Consider the following 15,437-nt stretch of genomic DNA (forward strand, 5'->3'; position numbering starts at 1 on the left):
TTAAATAGTCAAATGGTTTAACAGGACACAATTTGGAAGTGCAATTTTTCAACATCTGAAGTGTATGATAGTGGTCACCCTGCCTCTGAAAGGCTACTGCACAACTAGAGTGGGGTTTATTATAAAATAAGAAAAGTGATCAAGGATCCAGAAAAATGGACAGATAAAGAGGCATGTACAAGACTAAGGGTATGGACAGGTGTTCATTTCTGGGAAAAAGCGCAGCACTGGAAATCCTGGCAAGAAGAGGAGGGTACAGGTGTTCCAGTCTGTAGTTGCCATCTCACCCCTGTGGGCAAACCAGGGCTGAGTGCCAGCCCCGGAAAAGCACCCTCTGTGTCATCCCCAGACTAGTGTGATCCTGGTCTGCAAAATGGAAGGAAGCCATATTATGGTATGAGACACTTCTGCACAAGCAAAATCTTCCTCATCAAATGTGGAAGATTTTCTTGTGGATTCACCATGTTCCCTCTGTGAGAAACCACATGAATGCCTGTGCATTTGCAGTTACCAGTGGGACAGCAGCATTTCTCCACCTAGATATGTAACACATGTCCATAGCCTGACATCAGACTTTTCCTTCTAACTCTATTAAGCACATCTGAAAACCAACTAACTGCTTTTCTTGAGCAAAGCTTGATATGCAACAGCAATAATATTAACAGTGACCAGCTTAATAAAACTGCCAAACAAAATCAGGGCTGAATACAAAGAGACGCATTAAAGGTTAACGCTTTGCTCCAAGAACTTGGGCATCCTTCTCTCAACTGAGGATATTTTTATTATTTTATATTTTGGGGTCATTTATCTTTAGCTTTATGTCTTGGATAAACTGGAGGTAAACATAAATTATATAAGCACAGGCTCTTGAAGATTTTATTTTCTTTGCATGTTTTAACAATAAGGCAGCTATTGCTGGTTGTTGTTGCAATGCAAAGAAGCATGAAATAGTTTTGGAAATGACCAATTTTAGAACCCAATTCAGCAAGCATGTGTAAGACTTAGCTGAACAGTTATGCAGCAAGGTACATGCTTCAGCACTCTGTGCATAAAAGGAACTAATAACATGTAGAGCACTCCCCACAAATCCAGAAGACCATCCAGACCAATGCCTACATTTTTCTACACTAGACAAGCATACTAAGGATCCAAAGCTCATTTAACAAAAGCAAAGTCTCTCATTGACTTTAAAGAGCTTTACATTAGACATCATTTTCACTGTGATTAGGGTAAGAAGTTGAATACAAATCTAAATTAGTATGGAATTTAAAACCCCATTCCAATCCCACCCCACTCTAGCTCACAGAGCTGTTGGATTATAAAAGCCACAATTCTCCAAATTACAAGACCCAAATGGTTGCATAAATGGTGAGCTGACAATTAAATCGCATCAAGTAATTTGGCAATGAGACTGTTTAGTGCAGGGTCAAAACGGGATTGAATGCCGTGCAGAAGAAAGGGTTCCTATGGGTTTGCAGGGTCTGAAATATGAAGAGGTTCAAGCTGAAATAAACCCTTTTTTAGTGTTTAAGTTGTTTCCTCCTGTTTGGCCCATGCCATCCCTCCACAAAGAAAAATATCCCAAGCAAAAGCTTGGAATCTGTCGTTTCCCCCACTGCAATGCATAGAGAGAAAGGCAGCATGATAACATCTACCTAGGTGCTAAACTACTGCTTGGTTGGCTAGAAACATTTATCTTATTTCTCATTTGTCCAATTTCTCCTGGGACCACCTTTTGTTCTGGGATCTTACAAACATAAAAGTCCATTATCCCACTTTAAGTACCTATACCTGTGAAGTACTTAAATAACACTTCTCTCCCTCCCCCACCTCTCCCCCCCAAACCCACCCTGGACAGTTGGAGCTTTTGAGTTAACTGCAGCCACCAATCAGAGGAGTCATAAGCCATCTCCTCTCAGTCTCTTCTTGTAGTGCCATAATGAAGCCCTCCATAGCATCCACTTGAGAATGTCCCACTCTCTTAAAATTGGCACTAATTCATTAGCAACTCTTTGGATATCTCCACTAGTGACTGAATAGACGGTATAAGAAGATACATGAAGGAAACTCGGGCAGTTAGTTTCAAATGTTGACTGGTAGTTCTTCCTACGTATATGGAATTAGCAGCAGTCTGTCCTGGGTGGGTGACAACTGAAATGTAGTGGTAGTAATTCAGCAATTGTAACCATCCTGTGGAATTCACATTCACCCACAACCTTTAACTATTTAAAATACGGTAATATTAAATGTGTCATTTGATAATGGATAGATGACTCAATGATCAGGATTGATCTGGAACCTTTTAATGGACTATAAATGGCACCATATAGGCATGTAAAATCCAATGGGAGGAATTATTCAGACAAGACATACACAGTCAACAGGAATTCATACAGTACCTCTGGATGAGTGCCTGGCAGGTTTGTTTTGCACAAACTGTGGTAGATCCAATGCCTCCATAGAAAATACTGAAATCCAGAATTAAGTCTGTGCCTTCTGCAAAAAGTACTCTCATCCCAGCATTAACAATTGGGAGACAGTTTTCCCGACGCTGAGCTTGTCGGAATGCAGATACAAACTGCCCCTGAGAAAAATCAACAATCTTCAGAAATGTGACATCCTGAAATGAAAAACTATTGTGGCAACTGCATGAACTAAGGTAACAAATACCACAACATAATTTTTTTCCTCCAAAAAAACATTTAAACACATTCACCCCTTTCCTCTGACCTTTCAGGAATTCTCTTTTCACTTCTGTCCTGCCAGCAGTCCTGGCCTTTGCTACCATCGTTTGCACAACTTAGCTGGCCTGGTACCTACTCCCAAGCATAAGGTATGCAGTAGGAGAGTCTGTGCAGGGGAAAGCAGCCCTGCATTTAGATGGGGACCAAAAGTCAGGAGCCTCAAAATCTGCCTGTGCAGTGGCACAGCAGTGTGGTGGTAGGGGCTATGCACAGTGGGGATTTCCAGTGGCCCATGTGGTGTACAGTCTCATGCCATGCAGCCCACACATTGTGAGGCCCTCAGCCACTCAGAAGCTGGATAGCCCTGTCTGCTTCAAAGCATCATCACATTTATTGCTACTGTTACAGAACCAACCAAAGTGCACTATAGGATACAATGATACTCATGGATGTATTTCTCACTAGTCCAATCCTGTAGCTCACTGGTACTCAACCTTTTCGTCTGGAGGGCCAAATGGGCAGTGCCCAGGCCATCTATGGGTCAGATCTGGCTGATGATCCCAATCTGGCATGGGACAGTTGTAGGAAAGGGGCATTGCCCAGCCCCAACCCAAGCCCATGGGGGGAAGGGGACTGGCCCCAGGCCAGCACCACAGGGGAAAGGGGCCATGGCCCAGCCACACGCAGCCTGAGGGGGAGGGATATGGCCCAGATTTATCCAGCTGTGGGGGCTGAGGGAAAGGATGTGACCTGGCCCCAACCTGCTACGCACGGCTCAGGGTTTGGGAATTTCACAGTGGGGGAAGGCGGCCATATTTACTGCCACTGCTCCCCTAGCGCCAAATTTCCCAATCCATGAGGAGCTCCACAGGCCTGATACCCATAGCTCCATGCGATGCCTTTGGCCCATGGGCCAGAGGCTGATCACCCTTGTTGTAGTTCCTATTTAAGCACAATCTTCAAGACACAGAAGCTACCTCAACTGCCTAATGAGTGGATCTCTAGCACTACCACAAGACGACAGGGTTCTGGGAAACAGAGTACAGCAGTGTCCTCCAGCATGCTTCACTGTTCTGCTGCCCCCAAGAAAATACCATTGACTTCATCAGTTTTCACAGCACAAGTAGAACTATTACATCAGCATTTTATTCACTCTGTTTTCCAGCTCTAAATGTGGCAACTGAACCAGACTGGCAATGTCCAGTGCCAGTATTTCTTGCTGCAGATGCTCAGGTTTTTTATTTTAATCACAAATGATGTCTTTCATGTATTCCTGCTTTAATGACATACAATTATGGTTCAACTATTCTTAAAAAAGAAAGCCAAACATCACAGCAACACCTACCCTCTTGGAATGAGGGATATAGACTGAGACTAAGACCTCTTCTGCTTTAAGGGTATTGTTACTAACTCCACCTGCAAAGATGTCACTTACAGGGATCTGCCGTCTTTGATCTGTTGGAGAAATCAGAAATAACAATTTTGGACACTGGGAATAACACAAATAAAGTTTACATAAATAAAATGAATGCATCTGAGAAGAAACAACACATAACCCTTGGGGAAAAAGGATTACTTAAAAGTTCACATAATGCTTCCTCAGGAGCAAGATCTTTATATACATGTTATCCCTCCGTGTTTGCAGTTACTTCTGCAGAGGAAGAATTTGTATTTTTTTTTCCTTTTTCTGTGTGTTGAATTGTGCTGAGAATAGAAATGAAATGGAATGTATTGAAAATGGAAGTTGATGAGGTCAAATCTGAGATTTTTAAAGGGCCTAAGGGAGGGAGGGCAGTAGAGCTCTAAGGGGAGTTGAACTGAATTTATTAGCCTCAAAACACTGTGAATATATAAGCCTTGCCTATACAAGAAAGGGCTTATTGGTACAATTATGTCAGAAGACCTATACCAGAGTTCCCTCCTTATAGATAAACAACTTCCATTGGGAAAAGAATTCTCTGCTGGGAAAGTTCTCTGAAATAAATAATCTCTTGCAGCAAAAGTATTTTCTGCCAAAATAAAGAGGTATTAATGAGAGTTTTTTTCTGGGATTTCTATATAGTATATTAGTAATATGAGGGCTTTTTACCAAACTGTGGTGTCTTTTGTTTTTGCATATGCTAGATAAAAGACAGAATTAAAGGAATTGATTTTCATTTACTATTCAATATTTATATTGTTATAGCATTCATGGGCCTCAGTCAGCTCCCAGACTTTTTATAACCAAGGGGCCTTTGGTATTGCTTTTACTTAAACCATAATATGAAACGCTCCCTCATAATCCAAAGTAAACTTGGATGATACAAGTAAAATTTTAGCAATGACTGCCGTATTAAGGAGATTACTTCTCAAATACCACATGCAAGAATGGCACTGTAAACTATCCATTCCATTATAAAAGGGAAGAGCCCTTTTTAACATCGGGGAAGAGCCCTTTGGAAAGGTAGAAATATAAACTGCAAATATTTAGTAATGAAAACAATGAAGATCCCATCTTACTGAGTGGTTCTGAAAACGAATCTTGTAAAAAAAAAGAAAAAAAATAAGGAAAATGGCCAGTGGGCTTGGTTTATAGTCTCAACAAGTCCACAGTGAATATGCTCAGTGTACATATTAAAAGACTCCCTTGCTGCAAACTAAGAACTTGCCCTGAATTCCAGAAGTCTAGCCGAGTTCATTCTTTCTTGGCAGCTGCTACCAGCATGAAAAATCCTGTGATCCAATAATATCTGTGCAGCTCCCCTTTCTTCCATGAGTTTGCCAAGGTATCACTGATTGACGTCTGGTAAATAGGTCTGTGAATGATGTGCAAAAAGGAATACATTCCTCTCCTTACTGTGTTAACTCTGTAGGTTTAACAGGAATGGAAACCAATGAACTCTCCTTCTTTGCACTCAAGAGAGTGAATACCTACCTGTGAGAGGCATGTCAGCTGAGTAAGAAGATGCCATTTTTACATTGTCAATAGTTAGAATGAAGCTGCATTCTGAGAGAAATACTTTCTCTCAACCTGTGCATGCAGGAAAAATGCTAAAAGTAATAGTGTACAATTAGTTGCACATGCATTCACTGGTTCGGCAAATCCCAGCTGAGGAACAATTATGTGGGGAATGTGTTCTACAGGGTGATGACAAATATGTAAGGCAAGAAAGAATTCTGATAAAGGCCAAAATACTGATGATCCATCTAAGAAAGACAGCTTGCCCTTCCAGCATAAAGCACTCATTTAGTCTACTCAACCTTGTCTCAGAATTAAAATAGAGTCATGTGTACAACTGCCTGAATCATAGGATTTTGAAGGTTCTTTTAATAAGTCCCTGGCCTTATACATACAGGTGACTAGGCTGGTGGCCATGTATGTTCTCATCTTCCACATCCCTTCCTGACAAATGTGGTCTTGTATGTAGCCAGGAAGTAGGTTTCCTAAACAACAATCATTGATTGTAATTTTGTTCCTTACAAGACTTCCTGCAACTCTTGGAGACGTGGAGACAGTTACCATGAATCTTACCTTTTGATGCCAGATTGAGGAGACAGTTACCAGCTGCTAGAACGGGATTCAAGTCAGATGTTGATTTTCTGCTTATAATGTTTCCACCTAAAGACTAAAAAAACCCAAAGGCATTCATGTCTTTTTCTCACAAACAATTACATTTATGTAAGTATATACTGTGAATGTACATTTTAAAAAGAGTATCAAATCAGCACTTGCTAACATGTCACAGCTAAAATCATAACAGTAATAATGAAAATAAGAATAAACCAAAATGAAATTTTCACAAGCTGAAATGCATATTTAAAATGAATATGCACTTCATGTGAAGGCAGAGAATTTCCTAGTTTAATTTGTTACAGCAAATATTACCAGTGGCTTAACAAGCAGGGTTGGCACCCTGGGCAAACCGTGCAGCTGGGGCAGGGCAGCTATGAGAATGGAGGTGGGTCACATGCAGTTCCAAGAGTGGGGCAGTGGAGGGGGATGGGGGTGCTAGGAGCCCATGGCAGGAACACTAAAATAGTCCCTGGCTGCTGCTGCTTCTGCATGTTCTGCCTGCTCCAGCCCTGCCTGTGTGAGCAATGTTGCGGGGCTGCTCTTGTGGCCAAGGCATGGACTCCACAGGGGTAGGGGACAATTTTGGTGCCTGGGCCTGGTACCTCTCTTGCCAACCCTTAGTTGTGCTACTGAATAGTACACACTTGTTATTGCAAATAGCAGACAACGTACAGCAACATTCCTGATCTGCTGTCCTCCCAGAGATTTTAACTGATACAAGAGAGCCTGGAAGATCTTTGCCTTTTCCTGAGCCAAGTCTGAGACTGCATTTGTCAAGATGTCTTTCACTAGTGCAAGGCTACAAGCAGCTCCTAGGGTTAATCCTGAAACCAAGTTGTTACAAAAAGTAAAATGTGAGCATGCCATTGCCAGGCTTATAAACCATGTTAAAATATTACAATTGTGATACAATTAAGCTTTTATCACATTTTTTTTCTCATTAGAAGATGAATGGACATACAGAACTAGTTTAAGTTGACAATCATACTTCATTTTTGGCTATAAGGTAAATATGGAAAAAAAAAAATAGCTTTAAAACGCTATCAAAATACACATGGGGGACTGAATGAAATAAGAGTAATTTAAATTTCCTATTTTAACCATGTGTTAAACCAGCAAACAATAAATCTTGAATTACATATGCAATTTTAATCTTGTTTTGTATTTATGCTTTTTAGCGACTTATTTTCCTAAAGAAAGATCACTCGTTGGTTGGTAACTATGAATCCTTCTTAACTTGCTACAGAATAGAGTCTTTATACTTTTCTTTTTGAAAACAGAAATATATCTTATATCTGTTTGTCTAAACATGTTTTCCACAGAAAATGGATTTTCTTTAAACAAGTAAAGTATTATCTATAATTAATGAACTGAACTGAACTGAATGGAAATTTCTGATTACTATACCCTTCAGGATTTTAGAATTAGTAGATCTCATTCTCACACAATTTGGTTTCATGAATAAATAAGCTTTCCTGATTTTTTTTAATTACCAGCTGGCTTCTCAGTTTTGAATGAACCAAGTATTGAACTGAAGATTCTGAGTTAACTGCATTTAAGAAAATATTCTCTCTGCAGTTGGTAAAGACTTCTGATATCAAAATCTGATTTAGAATATCAGTATGTTCTTGTTTTAGATGCTTAGCCAGACTTCTATTAGATCTATGGATCAACTTCCCTTAAAACTTTGGCAGCAAACATATACTGATTTATATTATTATTTTACTTCATATACATAATTTTGATAGATTATAGGAAGTTTAGGTCACAATATAGGTTGTTCTGATTTCAATATTATTTTAAATAGTTTTTTTAAGACAGAAAATATATTTGAAAAAAATGTAATTTTTCTTTAAAATTTATAAGCAATGTGCAGACAGTCTATAGAAATAGAATAGGTTAAAGGTCTGTGGAAAGTCCATCATTGAAAAGGTATCAGTTAAACATATTTGGAAATGGAAAGATGCTGTCTAATGTTCTGAGACTATGTCTACACTACACGCTGCATGACAGTTTGGAGGACCTGCACGAGCGTCTTTAGAACTAGCTTGAATATCAGAGCAGTCTGCAGTGGTATGGAACATGGATTTGAATAGGGCACTGTGTGGGCTAATCTATCCTCCTAAGACACACAAATTACTTCAAGCTCTGGCTAGCTTGTTTAGCACTAGCTTGGGTATCTCTACAAAGCATCATAGGGCGCGTCCAGACGAGCGTGCACGTGCCTGCTGCCCCACCTCAAACCCCTTTGAGGCGTGGCAACAAGCATGTGCAGAAACAAAAAAATGTTCCCTGCGCTGCAAACTTATCCAGGGGTCTAAAAAAATTGAAGTTTAAAAAAGCAGGGACTGTGCCCTGAGGCAACTGGAGGTTGGGTCCTCCATGGAGACACTCTGGCTGCCACAGCATCTCTATGGTTGGCCTTCGCCCTGGTGCTGGTGAGTAAGGGATTGGGGGGCTGGAGGAGGGCACCACGGGGAGGACCCCTGACAGCCCCGCCCACTTGCCCAGCCCCCTGCTGGGGCCGGCCCTTCTACCCACCAGCCCCCCCCCAAGGTCCCAACCCCTGCTGGGGCTGGCCCCTCTCCCTGCCAGCCTCTCCCTCTCCCGAGGCCCCTGGGGCTGGCCCCTCCCCCCACAAGCCACCCCGAGGCCCCCGACCCCTGCCCTGATTGGCCTCATCCCCCCAAGCCCCGCCCCATCCCTGCCCCTCCACCCTATAGGTTAAAAAAACAACGACCCCCAGCACTAACCGACAGTTGGAGCTGCCTTGTGGCTGACTGGAGCCCCGACTGCACGGTGCCGGGCAGAGTGACAGCTCCAGTGGCTGCAGCCCAGGCCCTGCTGTCCCCCTGCTGTCCTGTGCTGCCCGGGGGGCTCTGCCAGGAGGCTGTGGAGCCCCCCGCACCCCTGCTTCTCAGGTAAACAGAGGCTTTTTTCCCCCATTTTTTTTCTGTTTTTTTTTCTGGGTTTTGTGACGGTGCCTGAGGTTGTGGGGTTAGCCATGGGGTCCTGGAGGTGCAAGTTGGGGGGGTGAGGAAGCCATTAGAGGGGGCTGCAGCTACTGGTGGGGGGTGGGGCCAGGGAGGCAGCAGTTTGGGGGGCATGTGGGCCTTGCGGGGGGGGTGGTAGCCCCTGTGGGGGTCATTTGGCCCCCATTAGGGGGCATACCCCTTGTGTGGGGGGCTGAACCCCCCGTTAGGGGGCTGAACCCCTTTTTGGGGGGCTGTACCACTTGTTTGGGGGCTATAACCCCTGTTGGGGGGACCACCGCCCCTGTGCGAGGGCAGCAAAATATATATTCATGGATTCATGAAACATGTATTTAAGGTTCACTTTATTATTATGATAATAGACTTGCTTTACCACTCTAAATTTATCAAGAAAACACTGTCCAACTGATCGCTGTCTCTGTCTCTTTCTCTTGCTATAGTGGTCTTTTGTTTTACTTGTGGTGGAACATGGATTTGCAGGTATTTTACAGGGTGACTTTGGGATTTTTTTTAAACAGGGATTTTTCAGTTTTCCAATAGGGAACACCAGAATTTCTGCTAGGGAGGCCAGTGGCAGGACTCTGCCTGCTCAGACCCAGGCACCTTGGACCCAGCTGGCTATGGCTGACCTCCTGGCCAAATGGGACCAGGAGGACATGCTTTGACAGTTCAAAGCAGGCCACCACACCTGGAACATCTTCTGGGCGATAGCTGCCCAGATGGCTGGACAGGGGGCACACCTGGCAGTAGTGCCGCCATAGAGGCAACCTTGCAACCACAGTCCACTGGCAGCTGGCCCACAGGGGCAGATGCCTCTACTGGCTGTTTAGTTCCCATCTGGGTCTGGCAGGTGTGCAACAGCTCACAGCCAGGCAGCAGCCCCCACTGCCAAACCCCAAGCATGCCCAAGCACTGAAGCAAAAAGCCCTGGCTCAAATTTGCACCACTTCTATTTGAGCTGCTGTAAGTACACAAGCTTACATGTATGGACGCGCCCATAGAGTGCAGTGCTGACTTACCCTGAGCCAGAAACTCATGAACTTTAATCCTAATTCTGACAAAAATTCCCTTTGTGGTCACAGGAAAACTGCTTCAACTTCCTGACTCAAGGCTGCACAACCCTGCCCCACTGCCAAAAAGCCTCACTTATACTGGCAATAGTAATGCTTATCTATTATAGAGGGAATTTGTGAGGCTTAATTAATGTTTATTAAAAGTTTGGGGATCTTTGCATGGACTCTCCAGCAGGTGGGATAGGGTGACAGTCCATGGCCCCCATGAACATCTGCTCATTCTTCTACTAGCCTATCCATTTCCTATCTTTTCCCAAGTACAAATGCTGGATCCAAAGAAAACCTCTGTGGGGTTCAACAGAGGGAACAGGAATGGTATCGGAAAGGTAGCACAGCCATTCCTTCCTGATATTGGAGAGGTGCCACCTTCCTGGGATACAGAGGAGAGCTATATGACCCTCCATAAGCAGATTTTGGAGACCAAGGAGGCAAAAGCTTCAGTTCTGTTTCTCGTAAGAGCTGACTTCAACCTGCTAAAATGAGGTAAAAGGTGTAATAAAGAATTGGTCCTGGTTGGGATCAGGGTTAGCTAATGTGCATTAACTATCCCAATATAACTTCAGTTTCAGGATTTGTAGAACAAGCCCATGCATCTCTACATATGTTTGGACAATCAAGGTGTCTGTACAGTTATTTGTACACTCCTTACTGGGAAAAAGAACAGCATTAACTAATACATAGCAATCCCATGCATTTCAAGGAGGGGGAGGGGAAAGGGTCCACTAACCGTCATCCATGTATGTCACCACATTCAAATCCAAGATCCTTACTGGAGAAATAATAACTGGATGGAAAACTCCTTTATATTTTACTTCAGGGCCTAATAAGTAGAAGATTTAAAGAAAATGAAGATCACTACTTTTTTAGAATATAGCATCTGATGAAGTAGGCTTTTACCTATGAAAGCTTAGGCATCTTTGAACCAGTTAGTCTTTAAAGTGCCACCCTCTTCTGCCTGACTTCTGACAAAGGTTGCATACACACATTCAAATAATCTGGGAGAATTCTCCCAAGTTTGTTCTTCTGGTAGATAAACTTACCCAGAGCTGCTGGTATATACATTTGAATGCTGAGGCTCTGAAGAGTGAAGAGCTTGCAGTGCTGACACTGCAAATAGTGGGGACATCTCAGCATACTTTACAGGCAGCAGATGGCAGCAGAGCATATGACAGCTCCGACTGGCTGACCCAGACTGCCCATGGTCAGTCTGTGTTCCCCTGCAGCACAATGTGGGAAGGGGGCATGTTATGCTGTCTACTGGAGCAGAGTCCAGCAAGGCATACAGGGAGTGAGTGGGCGGATGCTAGGAGGCCATGCTGTCTTATAAGAGAAAACATGGCATATACAGACATTTGCTCTCCTGAGAGTGATTTGACCCTGGTTGTTCCCATGTTATTTTTCTTGTGGAATGGCCATTTTTACAGTGGGAGAAAAAGCCTGGACATCTGTACAATCATGGTTTCTCCAGAGCAGCTCTCTCAGGAGAGACTGAATGTCTGTACAAAGCCTAACACAACAAACTACTTATCCCTTGCGTTTTTATCATTGTTAAGTCTCAGTTTAAGAACATAAATACACAAGACATTCTAAATGCTGTTCATACACAAGGACCAGTTTAACAGGACATGCTCTAATGCTACATACCTACACTAGTGTTACCAACAACCAGAGGTGCTTTTGGGTACTTGGCTTTCAGCTCCAGAAGCTCATCAAGGCTAGTAGGAGAAATCCAGGTAGTTCTTTCCCCATGGAAAACCAGAGTTCTTTTTGGCAGACTTTCAGCCATTCTCTGTAAAGGAAAACATATGACAATAGAGATAGGGAGGAAGTATGAGCACTGGGCTGAGCCAGAAAAATCCCTTAAGCATCCCTCAGTACTGTGGTATATAGATGACCCTTCAGCATGGCTAGTGCTGGTAATGCTCTCTATAGTTAAGCCTGCTTGGTAATTTCCACTACCAGAGTTTGTTTTCAGCTGCCTGTATATCTGTCAAAGTTTAATTTTGGTCTGAACCCTGGACTATGATGAGTGTCTGCCTGAGACTGAATTATTGGGGTTGGGGGAAGGAAGGGGACATGTTAATATAACCCATACCTAGAATGTTTCCAGATGTATTGTTTAAATACAAATTCTCATTTGCAGGATGGTCTCCCATACCCCTGTGTTTGACTGAAGAGTTTTTGCCTTAGCAATGCCTGTAGTGAGCAATTCAGCCCCATCCCTACCCATCCAGCTAGTGATGTCTTTTTCATTGGATGTTTAAAAAAGCAGGTTAGATACGTATCTGTCAGTAAGGACTTCAAGGCCCTTCCAGATCTATTTTCTATCATTCTACTATTCTGTTGAAACAAAACAACAGATCCTCCTGGATCTTCTGAAAGATGTCAGACATCGTTACAGGTCTTCTTTGAAAATCTGTGATATTTTCCCCGATGTTAGATGCAGCATTAAAATGAGTAAGGAGATATATGTAAACATAATGAATGATACAGCAAAAGCACAAAATAAGAAAATCAAAAGATGCTTCTTACCATTAGCTCTGGGGGAAATATGAATTCCTGGGTGGGGTCCAAGGGTTGAAAATCATCTGCTGAAAATAATTTGGTGCAGATCTTAAGAGCAAAACAAACAAAGAACAAAGGACTTTTTTTACTTTGTCACCCACTATAAAAAGGAAAGCATTGTAAGGTCTCATCTAAACCCCACTTATGTCCATGGAAGTCTGTATCATTACACCGAAAGCCTTTGGAGTAAATGTTAAGCAAGATGCCATACATAAGCCATGGATGCTACACAGCTCAATCACCCTCCCTTGTCCTCACTGGGGTTGGAAAGTAGAGATGAACATACCTGAACACCCAAGTGCAGGGTGATCAATTGATAATGAGAAGGGATGGATTCATTTCCTATTCCCTCTACTTGACATACATAATAATACAGCAGAGATCATTGAAAGGAAATTTTGAATAGCCTCAATTGTTTATATGGATGGGAACTGTCATATAAAAATCAGTGTCATGGCTCTGGTTTAGCTTCCAAAGGAAATTCTATATCCCCACTCCTATATTAAGCACTCCGGAGGCATCTACACATGCAGGCACATGCACTAGCAGCAGCTCAAATAGCAGAAGCACAAATCTGTGCTAGAGATTTGTGCCTCAGCACATGTACCTGAACATGTGCTTTGGTGTGGGGTAAATTGTGCTACTTGGGGCAAACTGATCCCACCCAGCTCCTCCTGGATCTTCAGCCAGGGACCAGCACCTGTGCTGGCCCCAGCAGTATAAAAAACTGCCTTGGCAAGCAGCTCAGGGCTACTTGCCCTCAGGTACTTCTGAGATTCATCCCCACCTTTCTGTTTTTGGTCACTCCATCCATGACCATACCGAGTCCCAGGACCTCCTGGTCAACCTCCTCCTGGCCCTGGTCAAGTGGGCCCTATACTTGACTAGGAAGGAGGCTCTGATCAGGAAGGTGCCCGGAGACTGTGGGGCCGCTTTCCTCTCACTTGTCTCAATTGTGGTGGCCCACTTTGAACTGTCGCAGCATGTTCTCCTGGCCCCAAATGACCAGGAGGTCAGCTACCTCATCTGCCCTCCAGCTGGGTCCCGTGTGCCAGCCCTGGGCAGGCTGCTCTGCTAGTGTCCTGCCACTTGCCTCACCAGCAGGGATCCTGGTTTTCTTTATTTAAGGACTGCAAAGTCCCTGATTAAAACCACAAAATCCATGTTTTTCTATGATTAAAATAAAACATCACTATAAATATATAGGTATCAGTTGAGCACAATGTTTTATTGATACATTTACAATTTTAATGAACTTCGGAAGCATACCACCGCCTCAATCATTATCATAAAAAATAACTAAACTACATATTTTGGTGTTTGTTTTGGGGTTTTTTTATCATAGAAAATCAGAGCTCCCTCTGCCCCCTTTGCTTATGAGGATGCTGGTTTGTGGTGTTGAGCAGCACTGATATGCTGGTGCCCTGCCCATGCCCTTGCCCCTCATTCCCAACCCACAGCCCTGCCAATGCCTCTCATTCCTGACCCGCAGCCCCGGTCTGCCCCCCGCTGCACCAAGACACAGGTCCAGCTGCAGCTGTCCCACCTGCTGCTTTGTAGCTCTAAGCAATACAAGCTCTTGATGTTCTGCTCCCTGTGCCTGTGCCCAGGCCCCAGTGATCCCCATGCCCTTCCTGGGAAACCCTTGACTTGGCAAGCCTCTTCCCTTCTAGGCTGGCTTCCCCCTGCAGAGGCTGCTTTAGGGGTGCAGGGAAGCTCCAAGTCCAGCTGTGGCAGCCATTTCTACCTGAAGTGCCCCCCTTCCCAACATCTGTCTCTCTCTCACACACACCCCTGCTGCCCCCCCCAGCCCATACACAGACAGACCCCACTGACACCTCAATCCCTGCCCCCCACCCATCACCCATCCATGCTGACATCTCCTCCCTGGCCCCCAAGTGGTTCCCAGGACTAGGATCCCCCCGCAGGCAGGGGGGTTGGTATGGGCACAAGGCAAGCCTTCAGTGTGGCAGTTGTCCGTGAGGTCATAGCTCCCACCACCAGGTCCAGTCATGTCCGGTGGCTGGGCATGCACAGTGTGGAGCTTGCAACAGGGGTGTGGGGTTTGTTCGGGGGTTGTAAAGGGCTGTGGCTGGGTGTGGGGCTTCATAGATGTTAGGGGCTAGTAGGGACCTTACAGATCACTGGGCCCAGTCCCCTGCACTTGGGCAGGAAAGACTGCTGGGATCAGATGACCTCAGCAAGATGGGGCTTGTGGGAAGTGTGTGGGTATGGGGTTTGTAGGGGTGTGTGGGGCTCCCCTGCCACACAGCCCTCATCTCCCATGGTGCATAGACCCCAACACTAGCAGCAGCAGCAGCAGGTGGCAGGTTCTCAGGGGGCTCATGGCCCGCCACAGGCAGAGTACCCCGATGGAGTGTAGCTCTGGCTGAGTTCCAGGGCCTGCATGTGGAGGAATGGAACTGGCCTGGCCGAGCCCACTGGCATGTGCCTTCAGGCCAGCATGTGGGGCTCCTGGCACTACAGGTGAGCTGCACACGCTAGGGCCAGGCCAGGCCAGGCCGGCTCCATGTGGAGCTTCCAGCAGGGATTGGCACATGGCAGCATG

The 15,437-nt window shown here is 44.5% G+C and overlaps 1 protein-coding gene across 5 annotated transcripts in view; it reads right to left on the reverse strand.

Moving 5' to 3' along the window:
- The window catches only part of LOC149867302 (aldehyde oxidase-like), a 79,375-nt gene that overhangs the window by 39,362 nt on the left and 24,576 nt on the right, over positions 1-15,437 (reverse strand). For all 5 annotated transcript variants that reach the window (XR_016442008.1, XM_090045144.1, XM_090045145.1 and 2 more), the window contains 7 exons: positions 12,836-12,916; positions 11,948-12,092; positions 11,031-11,123; positions 6,910-7,061; positions 6,196-6,289; positions 4,030-4,139; positions 2,400-2,584 (listed from right to left, as the gene is read on the reverse strand). Coding sequence is in view for 4 of the 5 variants with exons in the window: in XM_090045144.1 (XP_089901270.1) it covers positions 2,400-2,584; positions 4,030-4,139; positions 6,196-6,289; positions 6,910-7,061; positions 11,031-11,123; positions 11,948-12,092; positions 12,836-12,916 (860 nt within the window). In the remaining variant the exon portion in view is untranslated. The remainder of the gene's footprint in view (positions 1-2,399; positions 2,585-4,029; positions 4,140-6,195; positions 6,290-6,909; positions 7,062-11,030; positions 11,124-11,947; positions 12,093-12,835; positions 12,917-15,437) is intronic.

This window comes from Crocodylus siamensis, chromosome 4 (genome assembly GCF_052110815.1).
Source record: "Crocodylus siamensis isolate JL-2025a chromosome 4, ASM5211081v1, whole genome shotgun sequence".
NCBI lineage: Eukaryota > Metazoa > Chordata > Crocodylia > Crocodylidae > Crocodylus > Crocodylus siamensis.